The sequence below is a fragment of the Anastrepha ludens genome, chromosome 3 (genome assembly GCF_028408465.1).
Source record: "Anastrepha ludens isolate Willacy chromosome 3, idAnaLude1.1, whole genome shotgun sequence".
NCBI lineage: Eukaryota > Metazoa > Arthropoda > Insecta > Diptera > Tephritidae > Anastrepha > Anastrepha ludens.
Genome location: NC_071499.1, coordinates 96,173,310 through 96,197,553, shown reverse-complemented (window position 1 = coordinate 96,197,553; position 24,244 = coordinate 96,173,310). Strand labels below are relative to the sequence as shown.

General features: G+C 37.0%; 3 protein-coding genes across 4 annotated transcripts; 2 read left to right on the top strand and 1 right to left on the bottom strand.

Annotated features, from left to right (window-relative positions):
* Positions 1 to 2,722: 2,722 nt before the first annotated feature.
* On the top strand, positions 2,723 to 4,067 carry LOC128858519 (uncharacterized). The gene is made up of 3 exons (XM_054094880.1): positions 2,723 to 2,837; positions 2,903 to 3,828; positions 3,885 to 4,067. Exons 1-3 carry the CDS (start codon positions 2,834 to 2,836, stop codon positions 4,065 to 4,067), a joined length of 1,113 nt encoding a protein of 370 aa, XP_053950855.1. The 5' UTR covers positions 2,723 to 2,833.
* A 26-nt stretch (positions 4,068 to 4,093) lies between these two features.
* Positions 4,094 to 16,490, bottom strand: LOC128858517 (chromosome-associated kinesin KIF4-like). 2 transcript variants are annotated; one of them, XM_054094878.1, is made up of 7 exons: positions 15,578 to 16,490; positions 15,346 to 15,497; positions 13,791 to 15,156; positions 6,193 to 7,018; positions 5,987 to 6,145; positions 5,512 to 5,918; positions 4,094 to 4,816 (listed from the first exon to the last, which is right to left on the bottom strand). In XM_054094878.1, exons 1-7 carry the CDS (start codon positions 16,246 to 16,248, stop codon positions 4,762 to 4,764), a joined length of 3,636 nt encoding a protein of 1,211 aa, XP_053950853.1. In that variant the 5' UTR covers positions 16,249 to 16,490; the 3' UTR covers positions 4,094 to 4,761. The 2 variants fall into 2 exon arrangements, with proteins under 2 accessions (XP_053950853.1, XP_053950854.1); XM_054094879.1 differs by having other exon boundaries at positions 5,987 to 6,121.
* A 3,962-nt stretch (positions 16,491 to 20,452) lies between these two features.
* Positions 20,453 to 23,922, top strand: LOC128858516 (uncharacterized). Its single transcript, XM_054094877.1, has 4 exons — positions 20,453 to 20,619; positions 20,697 to 20,856; positions 20,914 to 21,003; positions 21,066 to 23,922. Exons 2-4 carry the CDS (start codon positions 20,711 to 20,713, stop codon positions 22,090 to 22,092), a joined length of 1,263 nt encoding a protein of 420 aa, XP_053950852.1. The 5' UTR covers positions 20,453 to 20,619; positions 20,697 to 20,710; the 3' UTR covers positions 22,093 to 23,922.
* Positions 23,923 to 24,244: the final 322 nt, after the last annotated feature.

Sequence of the window (24,244 nt, the reverse complement as noted above, 5' to 3'; positions counted from 1 at the left end):
TCGTACGGGACAGATCGTACGAATTTTTACAGTTTACAACCTTAATTATAGATAAACCATAACTTTTTAAAACGAGTTATTTAGTGCACTAATACTGTGTGGTAGTTTTCTAAACGAAACCGATAAATGTGCTTTAAAATATTCGCATGTCTTTGCAAAATCAAAAAAAAATTATATGTTCATACGGGACAGCTCCAGTCTACCACTACTCTGAGTTATAGTGAATTAAGTGAAATTTCAGCGAAACTAATAATATTAACAAGAAAACGAAAATGACATTTGATTGTGATTGTATTAGAGTTTATTAACACAACAAAAACATTTAAAACATATTTAGTTTTTTGTCAGCTATTTCGGATGTAGAAATATAAAAAATGGATGTTGAAGGAATCAATCTGGCAGCAACTTTTGCGAAATCATTAGCGTTTTGGATTACAGTATTGCTTCCTTGGCTACGGGCTTTTTGATTAACAAGTCTTTTTATATTGCCACCGACTCCGTCTACAACTCCCTTACCATGGGAAGAGGCAAAATACTTCCATTCAAATTGTTTGCTATATCTTTCAGAGAGATATACCAATAACGAGACCATATAACGATTTTTGGATTCAGAAGGAGGACCATCACTCCATATAACTTCTTTAATTCTTTCGCCATGATCTGCTGCAAAATTTTTTTTTTTTTTTTGTGAACCGGGTAGACTTTGCATACATTTCTGTACAGCCTTAGCATACGTTTGCTTACATTTGTATGGAAAACATTCAGATTCGCAATCACCAAGAATATTTGAACCAGCCTCCCTGTCTTGGGTTTGGATCAACTTTTTGGAGTCCAATCTTTTTTTCTTTTTCGTACTTCTTCCTCTTCTGTATTTCTTCCTGGGTCATGGCTTCAGTTTTTCTTTTCCTCCGCTGTTTCACTCTTTCTTTTTCGTGGTTTTTGAAATCTGGACCTTTTTTTCGTTTCTCGTCTCTCCATTTTTTATAACGTGACACGCTATGGTTGTTATTATTTTCACTAATTTTCTCCATTTTTTAGTTAAAAGAAAAACTTATCTGCCGTGTTCGTAGGGGACAAAATTTAATGACTGAATATTGAACTTATTTGCGATGCAAACTGAAATCAATACTTTACAAGTAAAAAGAGCACCAGTAGTTTGCTTTAAATGTAAAGTAATCGAAACAAATAAGTTACTCGGATGAGCACAAAAATAACTGTGCAGTGTTAAGTGCGTTCGTACGGGACATCATCGAACCATTTTTTTAAAAGAGCATATCTGCGTTGTTCATAAATAAACTTTTTTTTAATATTACGTTTCGAAACGTAAAAGTTTGTTCTTTTAACACCAATTATCAGTTTCACGCTATATGTCACACATAATGAGAACTAAGCGCTTAAACTTGACCAAATTTCAATAGAAGAAAATAAAATTTTTATGATTTGTTTTTGTTGTAAAAAAAGATACTTCAAACTGAGGTCAAGTAAAATGTCGATGTTTATAATGAAGATTGATATATTTTAAATACATTAACACTAATAGAATCATCCGGAAATGCAATTTGTTCGGCGGTCGAAATTTACCATTTTCCATGGAATGCTCCTTTATCCAAATTGCCAGAATTGCTTGGTTATCGGCTTCAAACAATTCTGATATACATAGAGTCCCAGTGATAGGAATGTAGAGGGTACTGAGATAGAGGATGAGCTAGCAAGAAAGGGTTTTGCACTAACTAGCATAACAGAGGCAGTGGCATATGCTACACTGTAAAACATCCACTGCTTCCCACTAATATGCTTTAGCCGAAAGGAGGTGGAAGCAATTAACATGTATTACAACAATTAATGCATGTATTATAACAAGAAAAATATGGCCGTTGTACAACGTCGTGAGGACAAATTACCTGTTGGGATGCGCTCGCTCAAGCATCTCTCGTATCACTGCAACCCTGACAGGTGACTGGCAGGTAGAGGATCATGGATCCAAACTTAACCATTTTATTCAATCCCATCTGCAGAAGCTGCCAGGCGGTGGGGTGAAAGAAAGTTTTTCGCACTATTTATGCGAATGTCCAGGCCTGGCTAGAGCAGGACTTCGCTCTTTCAGTAAGCCGAAATTAAAGAAATTTCAGATATAGAGATAAAATGTTTGCTGCTATACATGGATCTCACGAAATGGATCTGACTAAAAAAAAAACAAGACATCACAGAGAACAGTGGTAGTGGAGCGGTGCGAGTCGCTAGGTATGAACCATATAAGAAATAATTCATTAACTTATATCTGTGCTAGTAATTGCTTGATCCTTAGCAAATTTCCGACTTATTTTTAAATGTCCTTTGGGAATTTTGGGATTTTAAAATAATATTTAAACAACTTTTGATACACAATACTAATGTGTTTTTGCAAAATAAATTATCGTCTCATACATGCATATGGAATGTGTGCTAACAATCTTCATCTCTATTTTAATTTTATATTTACTTCATTCAGGTCCCAAAACATCTGACACCCTATAGAAACACAAGAATAATAATAACAAATGAAAGGTTTTAGTTTCCCCCGTACTTGACCCAGTTTTAGAGTAATTTCTGCACTTGAACTTCTTAGCAGAAGTCACCGACCAAGTGTTCTGCAGAAACTACTCAAAACCTTGCAAACTCGACAGAAAATCGTATGTTTGTGAAAAAAATATGCTTAGCACAACTGAAAGCAAAGAACTTTCAAGGTGAATCAAAAGAACGATTTCCGAGATATTTAAACGGCGGACTACAGCTATGGGTGAGCATAGTTTGGGAACATTAGGAGCAGAATAGTGGAACGGAAAAGAGCAGAGCTATGGGTGAAACAATTGATTTAATTTTTAAACGTAATTCATGTGCTAATTATTGTTTAACACACTTGCAGTTTATTTGAGGGGTTTGTATGTGAAAACACTAATTTTAACTATAACAACATTGGTGATATTAAGTCTAAGACAGGATGTGGAGGCGGGTGTTATGAAAATTGCATACAAAAAGCCAATTTTTGGCAAAATAAATGCAATCAAAGATAAACGTTTCAGGTTGAGGCCGGACTATAGTAAGAAAGTTCCAGCAGACAGCGAAAGCACTATGCCAGACGCAGCTACCAGTAGTACAACAATGGCAAGCACTACCACCACTACGCCCATACAAACACAAGCTGTAGCTCCCACAGAACTCAATGTGGAACACCAAACAACGCCATTGCTTCCAGAGGCGGACAATACAAAATCAGAGGCAATAACAGACCGTAACAATGACAATGAGGCAGCAGTAAATGGACAGGAAATAGAAAAGGAATTGGGGGATAAGAGGCTGGAAGAAGTAGATAACACACATATGCAATTTATGGGGATAAACAGGTTAGGAGCAAGGGCAACGGCTGATTTACTGCCAAACCTAGAGGCGCTGATGAATAACACATTGGAAGAACAACTTTGCCAACAACAGAAAGTATGCGAAATCGCCAACATTGCTGAAACACAGCGTAGCACGCGGGTAGACAGCAATGCTGAAGCAAATGATGAAATCGAAGAGCTTTTCCCTTTGCCCGCTCCCGAATTTCTGATTGCGCCACGCTCTTCAACCATACGAAATACGCCAACAAAAGTCAGCAAAAGCAGTACAGTTGAGGTAACTGAAAGTGAACGGCCCGTACCCTGCACTTGTGGCGTTTTCCTTGCATCGCAAATAAAACGCGGTGCAAAAGAACCACCAGAAGGTACTCCAGTGATTACCAATGAATTGGATCGCACCTTTCCCTGCAATCAGATCGGTCAGAAACAATGTCAAACTAAGTGCTTGGAAACCGTAAGTATGTAAACATTTCTTTGTAATCGTTATAAAACACCTACCTGCTCCACCAGATAGTGCAGCATCTACCCAATTCAGCTAGTATATTGTGTGCATCGCTGAATCGAGACTGCCGAAAAGAGCGGGCATATCTGTTCATCAAGAATTGTCGAAATCAGTGGTTCAATACAAATTTAGCGGCCGGCCGAGAATATTGCTGTCGCAATGGTCAGCCATATCCTTGTCCGCTAGTTTGAAATATTTAAATTTTGAATAAAAAATATTAATTTTACAAAAATCAACAAATGGTTTTTATTACGTACAAAATTTAATTATTAAATGTATGTGATATCGATTTGATTCATAGTACACAAATCAAATATATGGTTATGAATATATCTTCCGAAAAAATATGTAGGAGTAAATACAGTAACAATGAAAAATGCGTATAAAGATCTTACCATTAAACAAGAAATACAGTAGTACAGAGTAAATACAGTAACAATGAAAAATGCTTATAAAGATTTCACCATTAAACAAAAAAAACTTAAGATATAGGGAAAATTGCATGAAACGTGAAACAAACCCGAACGCAGACTATTAGGAAATAACTAATTTTGTATTAAAAACATATCGTAAGTTTACATAAACAAAAAAATAAGGACATTATTTTATTTCTTGGCTAAAGCGGGCAACGCTAGCGTAATTATTTTTGTTGTCTTCTATTACAAGAGCTCACACATTTTGGGTGACTGGCGGAAAGTATCAATGACCTAAAACTTATATAATCTAAAATGTATATTTTACGATGCAACAAATGCAGGAATGAGAAGATATAAAATCATTAAAAGTTATGGAACAGATATCAACTGAAGCTAAATTTAATATACCAAAGTCGGTTACTCGTTCTTCCTGAATTATAAGTGCATGAATATGATCATTGACACGCCCTTACTCGAAGAATTTCTTTTTAGCGGATGGCAAATCGAAAGAAATCGTTGACAATCTGAAAGCAGAGAAATAAAAAAAAGGGATTAGTTTTACTATATTTCATGACATTTAGAAATATGCGAAAAAGAAAAAACTAAGAACACTTTTCGGAAATGGTCATTAGATGGAAAAACGTTGCAATTTGAAAAATATAGCTGCGGAAACCTTAAGTAAATTCAGCAAGCAAAACAAAAGAGAAAAAATTAACTAAAAGCCATTTTTAAGAAAAAGCGTTCCGATTTTTTATAATTCAGTTCTATAAATCCATATACAAATTTGTTAGTGGGGATTTGATGCTGAAATATGGTATAACATGTTTAAACAAAAGCAAAGCGATCGAGCAGAGACTACGCCTTTTGCCTGTGGACGTGCTCATGGTGGACATTTCAATGATATCATTTTTCACATACCAAACAATTGTTAAGAGCTGTAGTTTGAATAAAAATAGTGAAACATGAAGGAATCTAAATGTTGACATGTTTTAGTTTGAAACATCATCATTCATTGCGTCTTTTGAATGACCCTTCATTTTCGCTTTATTCTTGTAAAGCTTTAAAGAAATAATTTTACTTGGTAATCGACAATTTCACCCCCGAGCTTCTATTTAGAGACTCGACGTTATAACAATAAAAAAACATACGTGATATATTAAATAAAATGGATAAGTAATGTTTGATTTAGTCTAAGTCAACTAGCAAATATATCAATTACCTGGCCATTTTCGGTGTGAGATACGGAGCATTGGGCTTCAAAAAAGGTGATTCTGAATATTTGAGTTCATCAATGCTTTCGGAAGCACTCGTTTTGGTGGGTGTCCGAACTGAGGGTATTTCGTTGGACTCCTGCTGATTATTGTCATTACCATCGACAGCCATCGATTCTCCATTCTCTTTATCGTCGCTGTCTGTGTCATGTTTGCCATTTTTGCAACCATTACCGCATTGGCATTTCTGGGTACATTTTTTACCTGATGAATAGCACCCACAACGTTTAGTATCGCAATCCCTACGACATTTGCAACGCTCAAACTTTCTCTTAGTAGTATTAAGATTTTTATCAGATTCACTAGTAGCAGTTGCGAATGTATCATTTCCCGAGCTGGAGTTCTTACTGACACGCTGTTTTATGTAAGACACAGGCAAGAACTGAAATTAGTAATATGAAAACGAAAAATAACGATACTTACAGTTGAACGGGATGGACGTTTGTACCCCGGTGTTTTTGCCCAGTCCGGATCACCGTAAGAGTCGTCCGAGTCCAACTCACTCGAAAGCGATATGGCATCTTCATCTATTTCAATGGATTCTTGCTCTATGTTTGGCTGCAAACAACAACGATACTCAAACTGTTCTAGTTTATGTGCGTCAACCCTTTGTGCAGCCATTTGCTCACCTTCTTGAAAACCTCTTTTTTGCGTGTACCCTTTGCTTGCACCGCTTGTTGCAATTCGTTTACCAAATTTTTATAGTATTCCAATTCCTCCCGCAATGTATCCATTTTGTTCAATAGTTCTTCTTGTATTTTCAAACGCTCCTCTTGTTCCGGTGTTAGTGCTTCACCCGAGCCCACAGCCAGCTGTGGTGCATTATGTAACTCCCTCAATAGAACGGCAATCTTCTCTTCATATGTAGTCTCACGTTCGGCAATTGCTTCCTCATGCTCCAACTCCATCAATCGAATACGTTTCGCTGCTACTACACTCATCTGTTCGGCTGCCTCACGAAGCGCAGTTTGTTCGTCCAAGGCTATCTTTTGTTCCTGCAAGCGAATGGCATGTTCGCGTCGCATATCTGAAATCGATTTAAGCAACTTGCGTATCACAGCACGTGACTCGGCCACATTTTGTATGCCTTCGGCGAGGGAACGTATGCGCACTTCAAGATCGACAGTGAATACTTTCTGTTGCAAATCGGTAATTTGCGCGTTGCGCATTTCGAGCTCTTCGTGCAGCGTAGACAAATCTTGAGCTGATATACTACCTGGTTCTGGTTGTTGTTTTCTTAGTTCCTCAATGCGAATGCTAATGATGCCACGATCTTCCATTAACTGTTCAAGGGAGTGTTCTGCATCGATGAACGAAACAATTACCTCTAATTCACGTTCAACCCACGAAACGACTTGATCAATCTTATTGCTTGCAGTATTCACATCTTTAGCTGACTGCGTTTTCTGTCTTTGCGACTGAGCGGCACGCTGCCGATCGAGGGCATCTTTGAGGCTAAAAAAAAAGAAGACATATATTAGTTTTTCAATTATTTGGCCTTTAATAAAGTGAAACAAATCAACAAACGGAAACTACTTCTGTAAAAGTGCTAAATAAACTAATCTATATATATAAAAAGAAGTTACATTTCCTTGGTAATCTTATAACTCAAGAACGGGCTCACCTATCCAAACCAAATTTTTAGGCTTTGTTTGGAATATTCAGCAGATGGTTTGCGTTTTAAAATTTTAAGAATCGGATACCAGGGTCTCGAGAAATAAGCCAAAACATGAACCCGGGTAACCCTAGGATGTGTTTGTACAATATGGGTAGCAAATGGAAGCTGCTGATGATTCTATAGTATAGAGTATTTTTGATGCCGCTCCGTGACTAGGGTCTCGAGATATCGCCAAAAATGTGGACCACGATATCTTAAGGATGTGTTCGTACAATATGGGTAGCAAATGGGAGCTGTTGATGATTTCTATAGTATAGAGTATTTTTCATACCGTTCCGTGATTAGGGTCTCGAGATATAATCCAAAACGTGGACCCGGGTAACCCTAGGATGTGTTTGTACAATATGGGTAGCAAATGGAAGTTGCTGATGATTCTATAGTATAGAGTATTTTTGATGCCGCTCCGTGACTAGGGTCTCGAGATATCGCCAAAAATGTGGACCACGATATCTTAAGGATGTGTTCGTACAATATGGGTATCAAATGGGAGCTGTTGATGATTTCTATAGTATAGAGTATTTTTCATACCGTTCCGTGACTAGGGTCTCGAGATATAATCAAAAACGTGGACCCGGGTAACCCTAGGATGTGTTTGTACATACAATATGGGTAGCAAATGGAAGCTGCTGATGATTCTATAGTATAGAGTATTTTTAATGCCCCTCCGCAACTAGGGTCTCGAGATATAGACCAAAACGTGGACCTGGATAACCCTAGGATGTGTTTGAACCACATGAGTATCCATTTCGGCAAAAATGTAAAGCACTCATGGATTTAATTGTGAAATTATATGTATTTGGGGAGGTGCGTTGTCATATGTACTCCATCGAATGGCAGAAAAGGGGATTGCCGCACGCACATATACTAATTTGGCTGGTACATAAAATAACTCCGGATCAAATCGATAGCCTTATATCAGCTGAACTTCCTAGCCACACTGCTGATCCTGGGTTATTTCAAGTTGTCGTTATATATTACATTTCCTTGGTAATCTTATAACTCAAGAACCGCCGAACCGATTGACACAAAAATTTTCGAGTTCTTTTCTATCTTTGAGGAGGTGTGAAGTTTGATTGAAATCGGTGCAACCGTTCCTGAGTTATGGTATTTTATGTGAGTAATGGTTTCCTCTCATACGAAATGCCTGTATGGGAAAAACAATAACAAATACACAGCCGCTTATGAGCGTTTCTGTTGTACTGTTGTGGTTGTAAGTGTCTTATGTTAATATTAATTTTGGGCGAAAATATAATAAAAACTGGAGCATTCAAGGAACTGGAAAAACATTTTTAACTTTATTTATTTTAGCATAATTTATTTAGCGTAAAAAATTGAAATGGAAATTAAAGAATCAAAGTTTAATTACAAGTTTTTATCGGCTCTTTCACCTTACCTGTATATAGGTGACCACCACAATCAAATTTTAAAAAAGTACAGAAAAGGCTATTGCGACATCTTTAGAAAGTATGTTGAATGAAAAAAATCAACTAATTCAACTGTTTAAACATTTTACGAGTTCTATAAAGAAAACTTAATATGAAAAATTTCTTGCGATATAAAAAAAACATTTTATGTATGGTGGTGCGAAGCCCACTGGGTGATGCTAGTAAGTGTAATAAAAAAACAACAGTGGCTGTTGCCTTTGTCCTCCCAAACGTAGCGTTTGATCACTGACAGTAAGGTCACAGCACGGAAGATGCCGAAAAGGCATCAGAGGAGAAACAGATGTACAGCTGTGAAAATAGTAGTATCCTTAAAAAGAATATTTTGAAGTCATTTATTTTGTTCCTATAAATCAAACAAAAGAAAACTTCAATATGAAATATCTACGAGGGGTCAGGGGATTTCAGATGTGAGGAGTTTATCTGCTAAAAATCTAGCAACTACGTAAATAACGGTTATTTAGTGGCGTCGCTACATTTTTAAGTGCAACATTCAAATACAGGGTCCGTCGAAGTGTAACCTACTTCAGACCGCTCGCGCAGCTGATGCAAGGGCAGTCTAAATGATAGCCCAGAGTATTGTTTTAATGCACGCGGAAGCATTTTGCCGAGAGCCAACGCGATAAAAGAAAATCAGACTTCGTATATTTAGGAACCAGCATTAACACCTATAATAATGTCAGCCTGCAAATCCAACGTAGATTCTCTCTTGCCAACAAGTGTTACTTTGGACTAAGTGGGCAATTGAGTAGTAAAGTCCTCTCTCTCTACAAGACTCTCATCATGCCCGTCCTAACGTATGGTGCAAAAGCGTGGACGATGACAACATTCGATGAAGCAACGCTTGGAGTGTTTGAGAGAAAGATGTACCTTTGCACGTTGGCAACGGCGTATATTGCAGGCGATGGAACGATGAGCTGTATGAGTTTTATGACGACATAGACATAGCGCAGCGAATAAAGATCCAGCGGCTACGCTGGCTGGGTCATGTCGTCCGAATGGATACAAACGCTCCGGTTCTGAAAGTATTTGATGCGGTACCAGCTGGGGGTAGCAGAGGAAGAGAAAGGCCTCCTTTGCGTTGGAAAGATCAGGTGGGGAAGGACTTGGCTTCACTTGGTGTGTCCAACTGGCGCCGGTGAGCACGATAAAGAAACGATTGACGCGCTTTGTTAAACTCGGCCAAAATCGCGTAAGCGGTTATCGCGCCAATTAAGAAGAAGAGAAGCATCCGCCGCATTCTGAAAAATGATCTCAAAGTCAAGTCTTGCAAAATCGGAAAAGCGCATGATCTCACACCAAAGCAACAACAAGTCAGACTTGAGAGAACGAAAGCCGAAAGCGGTCAATTTCCGAACATTGTGTTTGCTGACGAGAAAACTTTTCAAATTTTTCAATTCGTAAACTCCCAAAACGATAGGGTTTATTTAACCGACCGTTCATACGAGAATTTGAGTCATCGATTGGCCACTAGGAGGCAGTACCCGTCACAGGTACTGGTTTGAGCCGGTGTAACCACAGATGGGCGCTCTCCATTTGTTTTCATCGAGCCTGGCGTCAAGGTAAATGCGAAATATTATCGGGAAAGTATTTTGGAGATCGCTTTGAAACCGTGGGCGGACAAACATTTCGGTGGCAGACCATGGACGTTTCAACTGGCCTCGACACCGTCTCACAAAACTCGAGTGAACCTAGAATGGCTAAAAACAACGATCCGAACTTTATAACGTCCACACAATGGCTCTGAAATTCACCAGACGCGAATCCGATGGATTATTCTCTTTGGGCTATTTTTTGGAGAGCAAGGTCCGAACTAAAAGATTCACTAGTCTCGAGGCGCCGAAAAAAGCCATTCTCCCCGAGTGAGCCAAAATACCTGCAAGTCACATTTGGCATTTTAGCTTGCGTTTCGTTTCTCGACCGTCTCAAGGCCATAGTCAAGACAAAAGATGGTCATATCGAGCAAAAGGAAATTGATTCTTAATGTTGTATTATTTTTACACATTTCTTACTTTGAATTGAATAAAAGTAATTTTCCAAACTAAATTTATGGCATTTTTAATTGGTTACACTTCTAGCAATGCTTTCAGTTTTTAAAGTTATACAAGGAATATTATTGAAAAACTTCTCTGCAACACGATCGCAGAATTGTAAGGTGTTCCAAAGAGTTCCATGAAGTCTGCCATATAAATTAAACTGTGTATAGAAAACTACGGGAAGCTTGATAAGCAGCTCGCAGCCCACGATAAAAGTCATTCCTGACACCAAAACATAAAGCAAAACGTTTGGAATTTGAAAGAAAACACGCTAAGTGAACATCTGACATGTGGCGTAATATTTTATGGACTGACGAGTTTAAAATAATTTTGTGTGGCGGCACGGGTTCACGACAATATGTTACAACGTCTGTCTGGCACGGAAAATTAGCCACAATACACTATCTATCTCCTTTACACTGCCGAATACTGCTAGTGTTTTTCAAGCAGAACTCTTTGCGATCCTGCAGGCATGCAAAATGCTTAGGGAACGCGGCAGCGAGGAAGATATTAACATTTTCTCCGATAATCAAGCCGCGATCAACGCTCTGACGACGCCATGGTGCAGAACAAAATTAGTAAACTTATGTAAGGAGGAGATCAAATCTCTTGGCTGTGCAGGTAGCATTTCTCTGATCTGGGTTCCAGGACATAGGAACATTGACCTCAGAGACCTCCTACCCTGTCATCGGCATCCCCCTGACAGTTGTTAAAGGGGAACTGCCCAAATTATTTCTCAGGAAAGCGCAGAAAACATGGAGCGCAATTTCTCCATGTGCTATTTCGAAAACCCTTTGGCCCCGGTAAATATACGAAGGACTCAGAAAGTCCTTTGGACTCCTCGTCATTCAATTCCCAAAGCACAGCTGCGAGGTGTTTACCGCTCACTGGAGGATCAGCACACACGCGGAAAAGCTAGGGTTACCATTTAATCCCCATTGCAGAAGGTGTAGGGCCTCTTAAGCGAAGGAGACTGTTGAGCACTTTCTCTGTAAATGTCCGGGTTTGGCAGCTAGACGATTAAGGTCACTGGGTGCTCCTTTCTTCGACAGCCTGTGGCAGTGCACCAACCTAAATCACATCAATCTTCTACACATTATATCAACAGCTCCGGCTGGCTGTAGCTCAAAAATAATGGTATCGAGATGTTTCTCATATTATGGCGAAGGCCCTATACGCAAAATTGATGACATAATGGACACCAATATTTATGAGGAAATAATCAGAATGAATGTTGTCGTATTAAGGAGAGGAACTGCCAATAAAATGGTTCTACCAGCAGAATAATAATGCTAAACACACGATTCGAAGAGCCAAAGATTGGTTTCGCGCAAATAAAACTGAGGTTATGGTATGGCCGCCGTAGCCGAATGGGTTGGTTCGTGACTAAAATTCGGAATTCAGAGAGAGAAGGTAGGTTCGAATATCGGTGAAATACCAAAATGAAGAAAAAAACATTTTTCTAAAAATATCTGGCGTTCGGAGTCGGCTTGTAACTGTAGGTCCCTCCATTTATGGAACAGCATCAATACGCACGCCACAAATAGGAGGAGCTCGACCAAACACCCAGAAAGGGTTTACACACCAATTATATATAATATATATATATGTATATATGGTATGAACAGCTTAGTCCCCCGACATCAATCCTATATAAAATCTGTGGGAGGACGTAAAAAGAGCTATACACAATGCCAAACCGAGTAACAATCAACAACTTTGGGAAATTGTTGAAGATGCGTGGCTGAAGATTCCGAAGCAGCTCCGTGAGCAATTGGTGGGCTCAATACCTCGGCGTTGTGCTCCCATAATAAAAAATTTGGGATATTTAACTAAATATTAGTTTCAACTTTGTATCATATTTGCAAATGAAGATCTCCTTAACTTTCTTTATAAACACAGAATTTTAATTTTTTGGTTTAAAATTTTTTCTTTTTTGTTATAGAATTGATTTAAATACGCATTCAGTAAAGGATACAATATTTGAAAATAGTAATAAGAAATTTCTAATTCATCATAAATTAAATTTTTTTTTTTGAAAAAATTTAATATTTTATGGTACTGCTGTTTTCGTGATCACAACACATCTGCTGAATGTAGCAGAGATCAACAAAATCAACATAAAGAACCACAAAAATGTTATGAATTGTTAGATGAGTACAACAAATAAATTTAACTGTTGATGAAATCTTAAATATTTAGGAATTTATATCGATAATAAGTTAAAAATTGAGGAGCGCGTTGAATATATGGTACAGATAATACGATTGCTCATAAAAAGGTCTTGTAAGTATGATACATAAGAAAGAGGTATACTATACAGCTCAATAGTTAAGCCGCACTTTATATACCGTCCAACGAGTTTTATCATGGCTAGCGATACAAAAGTTGAGAAACTTCAAAATATGCTAAACAGAGCTCTGTGATTAATTTTGAATAAGCGGTACGATGAACTCTTACAAGCAATGATCGGAGATTTGAATTGGCTAAGCGTGAAACAGCAAATAATTTATCACGCTATGAAATTTGTGCTTAATATAAATTAGGACAGGTTACCGGATTGTCTGAGTGATAACCTAAGATACAGAAACTGAAGCTCTCATATTTACTCAGGGAAAGTAGTAGTGTTACACTGCCGCTGTTTAGAACAGAAGTTTGTAAAAAAAATATATTCTATAAATAATAGAAATTCAATTAGATAGAAATTAGCCCTACTAGCGCGATTCTGGATATCCTCCATTCAGACCGCATGTCTTTAGGAATGTTCAGTGCGGCGTTGTAATTTGCTTTTTCAGACCATCTGTACATCAAATAATGAGGGTATTGTGCTGCTTGGATTCTAGTCCATTACCACAGCATCAATAATGTATAAGCATACTCTTATACATCAATACATTAACTACATATGTTATAACTATGAACTACGCTGTAAACACATAACAATTGTAAACTAATAATTTAAAATGTACCAGATATAGGTTATGTATGTATATAAATAAATTAAAATAAATAAATAAAAATAGGGAAGAATACATTATGTAAATATATAAAAAAAAGATTCAAATTCTTACCGTTTATTAACGGCTAATGCTTCGTCACACTTCTGTTTCAAGACATTACGTTGCTTTGTATGCAACGCCTCTTTTCGAGCCATTTCGTTCTTCAGCTTTCGATCTTTATTGCGTAACTGTATTAACTCTTTCTCGCGTGACATTTTCCATTGACGGAAGTTTTCTGATTCCTGACGCATTGCTCGAATTAACTTCACTTTTGACTGTTTCATCGCCTGTATTTCGGTATGCAGGTTTTGTATCTTTTGTGTCTCCTTTTCACGCACTTTCAACAATTTTGCTTGCTGCGTATTCTTCCGTTTCATATCACTGATCTCGTGTTCAAGTGTTTGCAAGCGTTTTCGACGTTCCTCAGCTAATTTCGCGGAAGCGTTTTCCTTCACATGACGCAATTTATCCAACAACTGATCTCTTTCAACTTCCAACTCGTGTATTTTCTGTTCACATTCTTTGAATTTCTCCTCAGTATTATCATCCAGCGTACAAAATTTAACTAAGTTACCAGCAACACGTTGGTGAAGTTCTTCTTTTAGGTTTAATTCTCGATTAATACGACGCAGCTGTTCTTTGTAATCGATTTGAATGTTGGTGTATGCATCAGCTTCCTCTTGCATTTGCGAGTGAACTTCCAATAGACTGCCATCTTCATCATCTCCTCCGCCAGCGCTGCCATTCATCGTGGCATTTTTGTGGTTTTCAATTTCCATTTGGGTACGGTCTAGCTCCCCGTCCAGTCCATTCACCAATTGATTCAGTTCTTTAATGTGTTTAGCAGTGGTTTCCTGTTCTTCAATAGGTGCATTCACTTTGTAGTTGTTTCCCAACTCCACTGCGATATTCTTCAACTCGTTCATTTTCAGCTTCAGCTTCTCATGCGCCTCCTCAGTTATGTGAGCGCGCATTTCATATTCAGTTACATCATGCAATGTCGCCTGAAACTGTTGTTGCAAAGTGTGGTGTTTCTCTTGGAGTATTTGGTATTTTTTAACTATCCCACTACTAGCATTTATAATGTCGTTCTTAACGCCTCCCGGTGGCGGTGCAATGCTTTGTAATGCACCATTTAGGGAGCTGCTCATTGTATTACTTCCGCCATTAGCGGCCAACAGTTCCATACGTAACTTTTGTATGACACTCTTGAGGTGATTAATCTCCGCTGCATGTGGATCTTGGTTAACGATCGGTTTATTTTTAATTTTACGCGCACGGTCTGCATAGCGAAGGGTACTTAAAGTCTCAGCAACATTATAGTCGGCCGGACTGACGCAGGCTATCATAAGAGTGATCGAATTGCCGCCTAGGGAGTCTTGCAACAAACGAGTCAATTTGGAGTCCCGATAGCGGACAAAACCAGAGCCCTGCCCAGCTGTAAAGCAATAACGAATTATATGAATATATGTATGTATTTATGTATAGTAGAATATTTTTGCGTTAGTAAAAAGGTATACAAAGATTATAAGCATATCAGGAATCGTTAGTAATAAAATGTATCTACACAAACCATTAGTATTGCTTCCATACGTTACAAATACACGACTATATTTTTTTCACTTACAACCAAGTGCCGATATTACGTTTCCCAGGGCTAAAAGACCCTGATTTATTTTAACACCCTCCTTAAAACGATCTCCTGTAGCTTGTGTCTTTTTAGAACGTTCTGAACCAGCCAAATCTACTAAATGGAACTTTGAAGTAGTTACTGTGCTCCTGTGTTTGAAAGGAAAAAATATTAAATTAAGTCTTATAATTGCATTTGAGTTGATGTTTTTAGTTGTCCTTATACGTACATTTCGTCTTTCTTGGTGGCCTCAACGGTGATAGTGAAAATCGCATGTGAGCGCGATGACTGCTCGTTCATTGCAGTTGCCGCAACAGCGCGGCCTGATGAGCCATGCAAAAGACAGTCTGTTGTTTCTCGAACTGATGACACTTGGGTTTCGGTTAGTCCAGGCATAACAATGCCATTACGGTTCTCGCGCATTTCTACAATAGATTGCTCACGGGGCTGATCTGACAACAAATCATATAATTGTTCCTGATACAACTCCATAAAAGAACACTTTACTACGAAGTCATATTCATTTGCCAATTTTTTAATGCGTTCAAAGATATCACGCATTAATCGTGGTATAACGCCTGCATTTTCATCCAACTCTCCGCCAAAAACTGTACCCATAGTATGAGTCTTGCCAGAACCAGTCTGACCATAGGCAAGTATTGTGGCATTGAATCCGGAAAAGAATTTGTCCAATAGTCCCGTAACAATTACATCATAGATATATTCCTGCGTGTCTCGTGCATCAAATACATAATTGAAGGTGAATATATCGGTGCGGTTTACAATCACCTGTGCAGAATCGCCGACGCGCTCCACAGCTTCTTGGCAACCACGCTCTCGTTCTGAAGGCACAATAGGACGTATGCGTACCGCCACACGCACATTATCGACATCTGACATTGCCACTGCTTTTTTCACTTAATTTATAGACGACTTACACCTCAAATTAGTAACGATTTTTCCTTGAAAACTACCTGGCCTCTTCTTTCGGAATAAAATTAAATATAGACTTTCTGTCTATTTGAGGCACTAATGCACTCCACTATAGCAGAACTGAAATAAAAGAAACTAAAGAAACGAAAAAATTGGACAACTCGAAACAATATACTTCGCACATTCGAATATAAGTATTTAAAATGGCGCTGCCGTTTTACTGTTCAAGCTATCGTCCGCGGTTTCCATTCAGCTGAAGAATGTAGTAGATCGTCTGGAATATGTAATATAGTTGCCACATGATGTACTTTAAATAGTTAAATGTCATTGGATTTATGAATAATTATAACATATAAATAAAAATGTACAAAACATTATTACAACTGTAAATATTTGTTTAATGTGAATGTCGGATGTCAAGGAAGATTAGAATTTGACTAGTATCCCGTATTTCAAGTAATGTAAATGCGAAAATATATTGTATCCATTCCGAAAGTTTAGAAATTCCTAATTCACGAGTGAATTAATTGAATTTTGTATATTTCCACGCGAATTTTTCTAAATACTGGATTATAATACGTTCACATATAAATAGATGCTCTACTTTTTCGGGCTTGACTTCCAATTCGTAATTAAAAATCGAGATTTCTCACACAAAACTTCTCTCACAAAATCTGAGATTATAAAATAATCCTATATAATGAACATACTTTTTGACATACAACCCTGTGTTTTCTGTGTAATAGATCATTATTTTTACGAGTGTAAAGAAAAACCTCAAAGTAAAAACTAAATTAAATGGATGACGGCAAAGAAAAACGTTTTGTAGACATAATTTTTATAAAATGTTGTTAGGTATTATTAACTATGCATTCATATAATAGAAAAAAGCGTGTGTCCTCTTATTACTTATTATAAAACGTACTATCGAATTTCGAACGCGTATTTCTGCTATAATTTTTTGAATCCTCAGTAAACGTCGTTTACGGATTTCCTCCAACTGTTTACTATTAGCAGCCAATTGCGCAATTAAATTAGCTATTCCTTCTCTTTGTATTTTCTTCATATCGTTAGTAGTAACTAATCAAACCAAAAACACCGAAATACTCCACCAAAACAAATTCTATGAAGAAAAACCTTTCACAGCAGTATTGACAGCTGATTGTCAATTTTGCAGGTAATCTACCATATGTGAACGGGTAGATTAGTTTTGTGGATTTATTGGTAATTAATGCATATGTGAACGTACTTTTAATTTATTACGTATTTATATTATCACACCACAAAGGTTCATAAATTGTATTCGTGCAAATGAATGACTCAATGTGGACTTTAATATAATTCATAAGGGGTAATCAATTTAGAGGTATTGAAATAAAACAAAGAATATTCAAATTGATTAAGCAATCTTTATTATTTTTGTGTAGAACCATCCATGACATTTATTTTTTAAAGATAATCTCTTTCAAATGTTGACCGCAGCTGCGTCGTAATTCGGCCATCCGTAAACACCAATTTTGAATTACTCTCTGGAGGATTCGGAGGGTATCTTGGAATAACTCAATAATGTTGGCTTCCAATGCCTTAATCGAAGCTGGTTTATCCACAAAGCATCTAGACTTTACATAACCTCGCAAATAAAATTCCAAAGCTGTGATATAACACGATCTTTGTGACTAATGCACTAGTCCGAAAAGAGAGTAAAATTGCTCGCCGAAACGACGACGCAGTAAATCTTTTTTTTCAGGGGCTGTAGGGCAAGTAGCGCTGTGTTGTTGGATCAATTTCTGGCATCAAAAAGTCGTTTATCATGGCGCCATAGCGTTTTCCATTCAACGTTACATTGACGCTATCCTCTTCTATGAAGAAATATTGGCCGATGATTTCTCTAGCCCATAGCCCGCAGCAAACGGTTGTATTCAATGGATGTAATGACTGTTCTTGAATGGCTTCGGGTTGCTCTTCAAATACGGTAATTTTACTTATTGACGTAGCCATCAATCCTAAAATGAGTCTCATAGCTGAACAAAATTCGGGTCCAGTGAACCCTCTGAACACTTTTCACAAAGCATCGATTTTCGAAATACAATTATACGAGTTGTGAACGTTGTTGAGGCGTAAGTCTTTGCATGATTAAATGTCAATTAATACTAGAAAGTTATGTATTTAGTTTGATAGTAGTCACGCGTAATCTATCAACAAAAAACCTAATTGGAAAAAGTACTCTTCGTCCTCTCTGAACTCCGAATGGTAGTCACGCACCAACCCATTCGGCTACGGCGGCTGCCTTAGTAATATTAGGATATTGGTGTATTGAAATGAAAAATAATATGCATTCAAAAAAAAATAGATTATGTGGTCTTACATATTTATAAAACAAATAGTAGCATTAAACCAAACGTAAAAATATCAAATCATCAGACGATTATAATAGGAATACTTGTTAGAAATAAAAGCAGTAATTCACAAATATAGAAAAAAATTGAATACTTCTTTTGTGAAACATTACTAAAAAACACCTTGACAGTAGGAATTTGAAATATGATTAAGGGCAACCCATTGATAAAAACATACGACGACACAAAAATAGTTTGTGTAGAATTTGAAGGGGTGAATATGACGACGAAAATGGGGTTGCAAATAAATTTGATCATTACTTTATACAAAGCAAGAATAAATTAGTAAGTCAATTGAGTATGCACAATTTGTAAATTACATTGAAGAGATAAAACGCGTATTTAAATTTTAAGAGGTTACATTAGGAGAACTTTATAATATAATTTACGTAAAACCGTGAAAAATAAACCAGCTTTTCTAGGAATAAGCAAGGGCATGATAACAAATAACTGGAGCACAAATGGGCACACACTTCTGGTCATGGCAAAACGTCAATTAAGAGAGATGTATTTACAAATTCACTGAAAGAGTCAATGATAACTCCGGTGCAGGAAGTAAATAAAGCAAAAGGAGGTGAAGAATCTAGGCCTATTAATACATTAAGAAAACAGCAACTTATAGAAGATTTGGAAATTAAATTAAATGAAAAAAAGGCAAAAATGCTAGAAATTAACATTAGCGGGGCATTTGAACATAATCAAATATCTAATTGACAAAGAGTTAAAAATTTAGAGATTATATTGAATAAAAAATTAGCATACTTTAGAAGAATTTGCAATAAAGTAGATATAATGGCCGCAATATAAATATATGTATGTCATGATAAGCCACAATTTGAATATTGATCCACATCTCACATATATGTATATATAGGGTTTTTTCAATTGGCGCGGGTCGATTTTTGGCGCCCTGTGGCAGCCATTTTGTTTTGGTGACATCTGTCAAATCTTTTGTTTGTGATTCAGTTGTTTATGCCAAATCATCACACGATTGAACAGCACGTTCAAATGATAAAACTTTATTATCAAAATGAGTGTTCATTAACGCAAACGTTGCGTGCATTGCGCCCATTTTTCGGTAGACGTGGTGGCCCTTCCAATTTCTTATGGCCCATATGGACCTAGACGACATGTGGTTCCAGCAGGACGGCGCTACGTGCCACACAGCAAACGCCATTTTATTCCATTTCAACATCTACCCGCCCTTATTGAAAAACCCTTTACATGCTGCAACCAAACTCGTGGAAAGATTGCAAAAATTACAGAATAAGGGCATGCAACATATTTTACAATATACTATTGTAGATATATACAGCAATTAAGGTAATGTTAGAGACTTTAAAGTGGCTTAATTTAAAAAAAGATCTGAACTAAATACTCTTGTGCCAGTTCGCAAAATTAAAAACAAAAATTCATCAGAATATTTAGCGGATAGGATTCAGGCTAAAACTGACATCACTGCCAACCAAAAAATGCGATGGAAAGAAGACCATCGGAACTTGAGATATTTGTTTCATCAAAGCAATGAACTTGACATTATGTTAATAAATAAACTTAAACAACGAGTTACGAGTTGACGCACCGAAAGTCGCAATTAATTAACATGGTTATACAATAATAATTGCTTTGCCCCGCTTGCTTTTGAATTCCGTATATTAGAAATTATAATAAGAGACTGTGGCAACACTAATTATTCCATTAGCCGAACTATTACAATATATTTCTCTACAATTGATTTAGATTTGGCATTGGAACTGACAGCTGTCAACTTAAGCCTCCAAAAGTGCGAAAGACGCTAAACACGAATAGAAGAAGGCAGATTTGGGTAAACGGTAACCATAATTCCTTCCCAAATGTGTGGTATGCATTTAAGAAAAACGTATTAACTTATCTGGTTCATTATTTTATCAAATCATTCTCCGAAAGTAGCGAAGACACCCAGGTAGGTGTTATGAGTATGGATTTGCTAACAGTTGCTGGTAAAACTAATGATTGATTCCGATTTTCTTTAATGTGTAGCGCTGCTTAGAGAAATGGATGCACCCAATGTGTTGAAAGAATATTTGGAGCTTTTTACTGCTGACTGCAGGCAATTAAAATTATTACTAGCTCCGAATGCTGTAGTGGACTGGTTTGGACGACAAGTTCGCGGGCCAGCAAAGATCCATGATTATTTAAGGTTTGATTATGATTAAAAATTGGCTTCAATTACCGGTTTTATATTTTATATGTATAGATTCGAAGTAGGTTTACAATATGATCATGCGAATTTCGATAAAGCCGAAGTATGTCCTCCAATTGAACAACGTCCGTCGCATTGGAAAACGTAATTATTTGCAAAACAAAAATTGCAGTTGTAACTTTTAGTACTTTCTGGTAAATTTACAGAAAATCGGTGCCAACTGGGGACATGGATTTCATTTTGCCATTAAACAAGGTTACTAGATTAACTTCATTGAAACGTTATGCAGACAGTGATCTCGAAGATGATGACTTAGAGATTCAACCCTTGCCTTCGTGCAATCAGACACCAGATCATCAAGGCAACTGCACGTCGCATTTAAATGAATTGACACCCCCATCCAGTACAATAAAACTTGAAAATGTTCACCCATCAGACTCCGAAAGTGATTTAGAAGAGGGGGAGGATGCTACAGCACCCAAGCGCTTAAAGCGTTCGCTACCAACTCCATTCAGTTATTTGCGACGTTTGCCCACGTCAATGAATAAAATCACTCATGTTTCAAAGAGGCAATCAACAGTGACACAACTCGACGTGCAAATGCAGAGTAACGATACGTCCAGCGATGAGGAGTTGGACGCAGATATTCGTAATAAATTAGTAAATGAATACACGCCATTATATTACATAGAAGCGACTGGTATGCTGCGTGCTAAACAACAAGTACTTAATTACACGGATGAGCCACCAACACCTCATCGCATCAATGACTGGGATAGGCCAGTACGTCTACGTATATCATATCGTCGGTGTTTGTCCGATCAACAGATACAAATTGCTCTGGTTATATATGAGCATATAAATAGTAGTAACACAGATGTTAGCCAAAGTGAGCCGGTAGCGACCACAGCTGTGGGTATGCGTCGACGAAATCTAATGGCACAATTTAATGAAGCGGCGCTAAATGAACAGTCGCCTGCGACGCTTGAAGTTGCTGATGATAGTGAAGGAGTTGGGTCCACTGAAATTGCATTACGATCGAACGATGATGAAGAGGCTAGCGCCATAAGTGCGGTGCAATTCCATACTCCGACCAAAAGTGCACATACGCCACCAGCTACACCTAAACGGAGGCCACGGGTGCCATACGCGATGTCGGGCATGAGGAGTATCAATTCAACTCCATCGACGTCAACAACAAAGCGTGGTGCAGTACGTACGCTTAGACTCTGATGGAATAAGACACGGCATTGTGTTTGATACCACATAATAACGAATGTAGATAAAAATTAGCCCAATTTTTTTTTTATAAATACCTTCGTTTGCTGAAACATCTATTTTGGAACTTCAAGGAAATGAAAACTCGTATTTTTACTAAAACCAAGTAGCTTGCAATATATATTACCTTTTAAGGGAAACAACCTTTCACCAGGCTCATCTCATTCATTTAAAATATTACTAAATTTGAATCGCTTTTAGCGAAATGCAGAATTTCACGAAGGAAAATGTAAAGGGCATTTTGAAATAAACTTCTGAATATTATCGTAGTTTTATTTTGAATTGCCCTTGAATGCATTGCCTTGTTAAGTTTCAATTCGTTCCTCTGATTTAAAGTGAAATGCACATTAATCACTAGAAATTCAACTAAAAATGATTACAAACACAAATATATATTTTTCTTTTTAGAGTGAAATGTGTGTCAAAGCTTTTTGAATTGAATGTAGAAAAGAAAAATAACAACTCAAACCACAAACATTAATTATGTGCACTGAATAGATCTTTTTAAGGGGGGGATGTAGGGTTAATTCCACTAAAAATATGCACTTATTTAAGAATTTTTTTTGGAAAGATGATTCATGTAAATTTATTTATCCAATTAGTATACTGTAGACTCATATTTCAGAAATATTTTCAAAAAGTTTCACAAGAAAATATACAAAATTGCGCCGTTGACAGCAGATCTACGCAGACGTCTCGAAAAAAAGGCAATCTGCCGTGGACAGTTTTTCTCAGCATTGGATCATCTGAAATCAAAAAATCAAAGAGTTTTCATTAGGTAATTAATTGTCCGAGGTAACCCTGTCGAGTTTTTATTAAAAAAAATTTTTTTTTCAATTTTTTTTAACATTTGAAGTAGAAGTTCGATTTTTAGACGATAAATCGCATAATATTGTTTATTGTAAAATAAATAAAAATTGAAAAAACAAAAAAACCTCCCAGGGTTACCTCGGTAATTATGTAGAGAAAGTGTGTACAAAATTTCAGGTAGATCGGCCGAGTAGAGTCAGAGAAAAAGTGTCCACCGACTTGAAAAACGTCGTTTTCCAGAAAATCGATTTAAAGTTCGACCATACCAGGTAGCCGAGTCGGAGCGGCCAACGGTTATAATGCTCTAACTTTGTGAGTTTTGCACCGATTGACTTAAAATTTGGACACAACATTCTTGAGATTATGTACATTCATTTTCTCAAATAAACCAAAATCGAATTTTTTTACCCTAAAAACCCTACCCCCCCTTAAACTAGTTACTACATTTATTGTTCGAATTAGTTAATGTTTTTGATTTTAGTCAAAAGCAAGCAAATTGTTTAGCACTTTCTACATTCTTGCAAGGGTGTGCATTAAGAGATTGAAGAGATTAATGTTTTCAACCTGCAACTGGCTTTTGATATTTTCCCACTCTAAAAAGAACTATGTATATATTTTCAAGAACTCATTTCCTATACGAAATTTACATCAGAGATGCTCGATATTGTGCCCCTGTGGTAATTTTATACACACATATATATTATATGCATGTATGGGTACTTTACATTCATTTGTATATTTTCTTGGCCATTTGCAACTTACTTAGTTTTCTCATTTATTTGCTATTAATAATTTAACACCAACACTTCTTTTACGACAAATTCAACATACTTTCCAGTATATGAAATATTTCAATAACACACTATTTGAATTATATTCAGATTTAATGCTAATTACATTAAAATAATGTATTTCTTATGGGCATATTTTAATTGTATACTTAAAAATGAATAATAAATGTAATGCGAAAAAGTATGACGAATTGTTGAGAAACTTATATGAAGAAAAAGTAAATAACACCGAATAATGTGATTCTTCAAAAAAGTCGTAACGAAAGTCAAATTATATCGGAGCTTGTATTATAAAAATGATCGGAACCTACGGAGCGAATTTTCATTCGTGCCTGCTTTAGTCTTCTAAAATGCTTCACTCATGTTGCTTCGTTGCTATCAGTGCAACGACTGATTGGACATTCCCATGGCAGTCGGTTCTACGTTACCGGAATGACTCGGGTTTTTCCCGACCAAGGGCTGAAGCCCGCTGTACACTAGCCCTGTCTAGCGAACCGTTTATCACT